Genomic DNA, 1,168 nt, shown 5'->3' on the forward strand with positions numbered 1-1,168 from the left:
ACTCCACAATATGGTAAATGCATTTATGGTTAATACGAAGTCCACAACCACAACACTTGGCTTTCCTTCAATCTCTCCTTTCTTTCCTTTACTCAATAATATTACTGGACAGTGCTCACTTTTTCTTTTAAACCACACATATAAATTCATCAATAATACACTTCACAAGCCATTCTAAAGTCTAAATTCTCATTACGTAGCACTCTTTGTTATCTCACCTTCCTCATTCCTTCTCCTCCTATATCTTTTCTCTCCCCCATTTCCACTATCACAAGTCAAGCTCCAAAATTTAGAAATTAAACTACATTTTTTTTGTATACAAAAATGGAAGTTATGTCCTCGAAACTCTGTGAGCTTTGCAATGATCAAGCTGCTCTGTTTTGTCCATCTGATTCAGCTTTTCTCTGTTTTCACTGTGATACTAAAGTACATCAGGCTAATTTCCTTGTTTCTCGCCACCTTCGTCTTACTCTTTGCTCTCACTGTAACTCCCTTACGAAAAATCGTTTTTCCCCTTGTTCACCGCGGCGTCCCGCTCTTTGTCCTTCCTGTTCTCGGAATTCGTCTGCTGATTCCGATCTCGGTTCCCTTTCATCGTCTTCGTCGTCGACTTGTGTTTCCAGCACGCAGTCCAGTGCTGTTACTCAAAAGATTAACATAAGCTCTTCCAATCGAAAGCAATTTTCGGAATACTCTACAAACGATTCTATTGGTGAAGTCAATTCTGGTAGCTCTAATTTAGTGCGATCCAGAAGTACGAAATTGCGAGATCCGAGGGCGGCGACTTGTGTGTTCATGCATTGGTGCACTAAGCTCGGAATGAACGGTGAGGAACGTGTGGTGCAAACGGCTTGTAGTGTGTTGGCTATTTGTTTCAGTCGGTTTAGGGGTCTGCCTCTGCGGGTAGCCCTGGCGGCGTGTTTTTGGTTCGGTTTGAAAAATATTGAAGAAAAATCAAAGTCCACGTGGCAATCTTTGAAGAAATTGGAGGAGATCTCGGGAGTGCCGGCGAAGATAATATTAGCCACAGAATTAAAGCTTCGAAAAATAGTGAAAACCAACAACCGACGACGTCAAGGAATGGAAGAAAGCTGGGCTGAATCCTCGACCTGATTTTTTGTTTTTGGAGAATATTCTCCCCCTCTTTCATTTTCTATTTTCTATCTTC

At 41.5% G+C, this 1,168-nt stretch overlaps 1 protein-coding gene across 1 annotated transcript; it reads left to right on the plus strand.

The window, feature by feature from the left end:
* Positions 1 to 1,168, plus strand: LOC125874943 (B-box zinc finger protein 32). Its single transcript, XM_049555996.1, has one exon. It carries the CDS (start codon positions 325 to 327, stop codon positions 1,111 to 1,113), a length of 789 nt encoding a protein of 262 aa, XP_049411953.1. The 5' UTR covers positions 1 to 324; the 3' UTR covers positions 1,114 to 1,168.

This window comes from Solanum stenotomum, chromosome 8, assembly GCF_019186545.1.
Source record: "Solanum stenotomum isolate F172 chromosome 8, ASM1918654v1, whole genome shotgun sequence".
Classification (NCBI taxonomy): domain Eukaryota; kingdom Viridiplantae; phylum Streptophyta; class Magnoliopsida; order Solanales; family Solanaceae; genus Solanum; species Solanum stenotomum.

Coding starts and splice junctions, on each gene's coding strand:
- LOC125874943 (XM_049555996.1), top strand. CDS start 325: ATGGAAGTTATGTCCTCGAAACTCTGTGAGCTTTGCAATGATCAAGCT.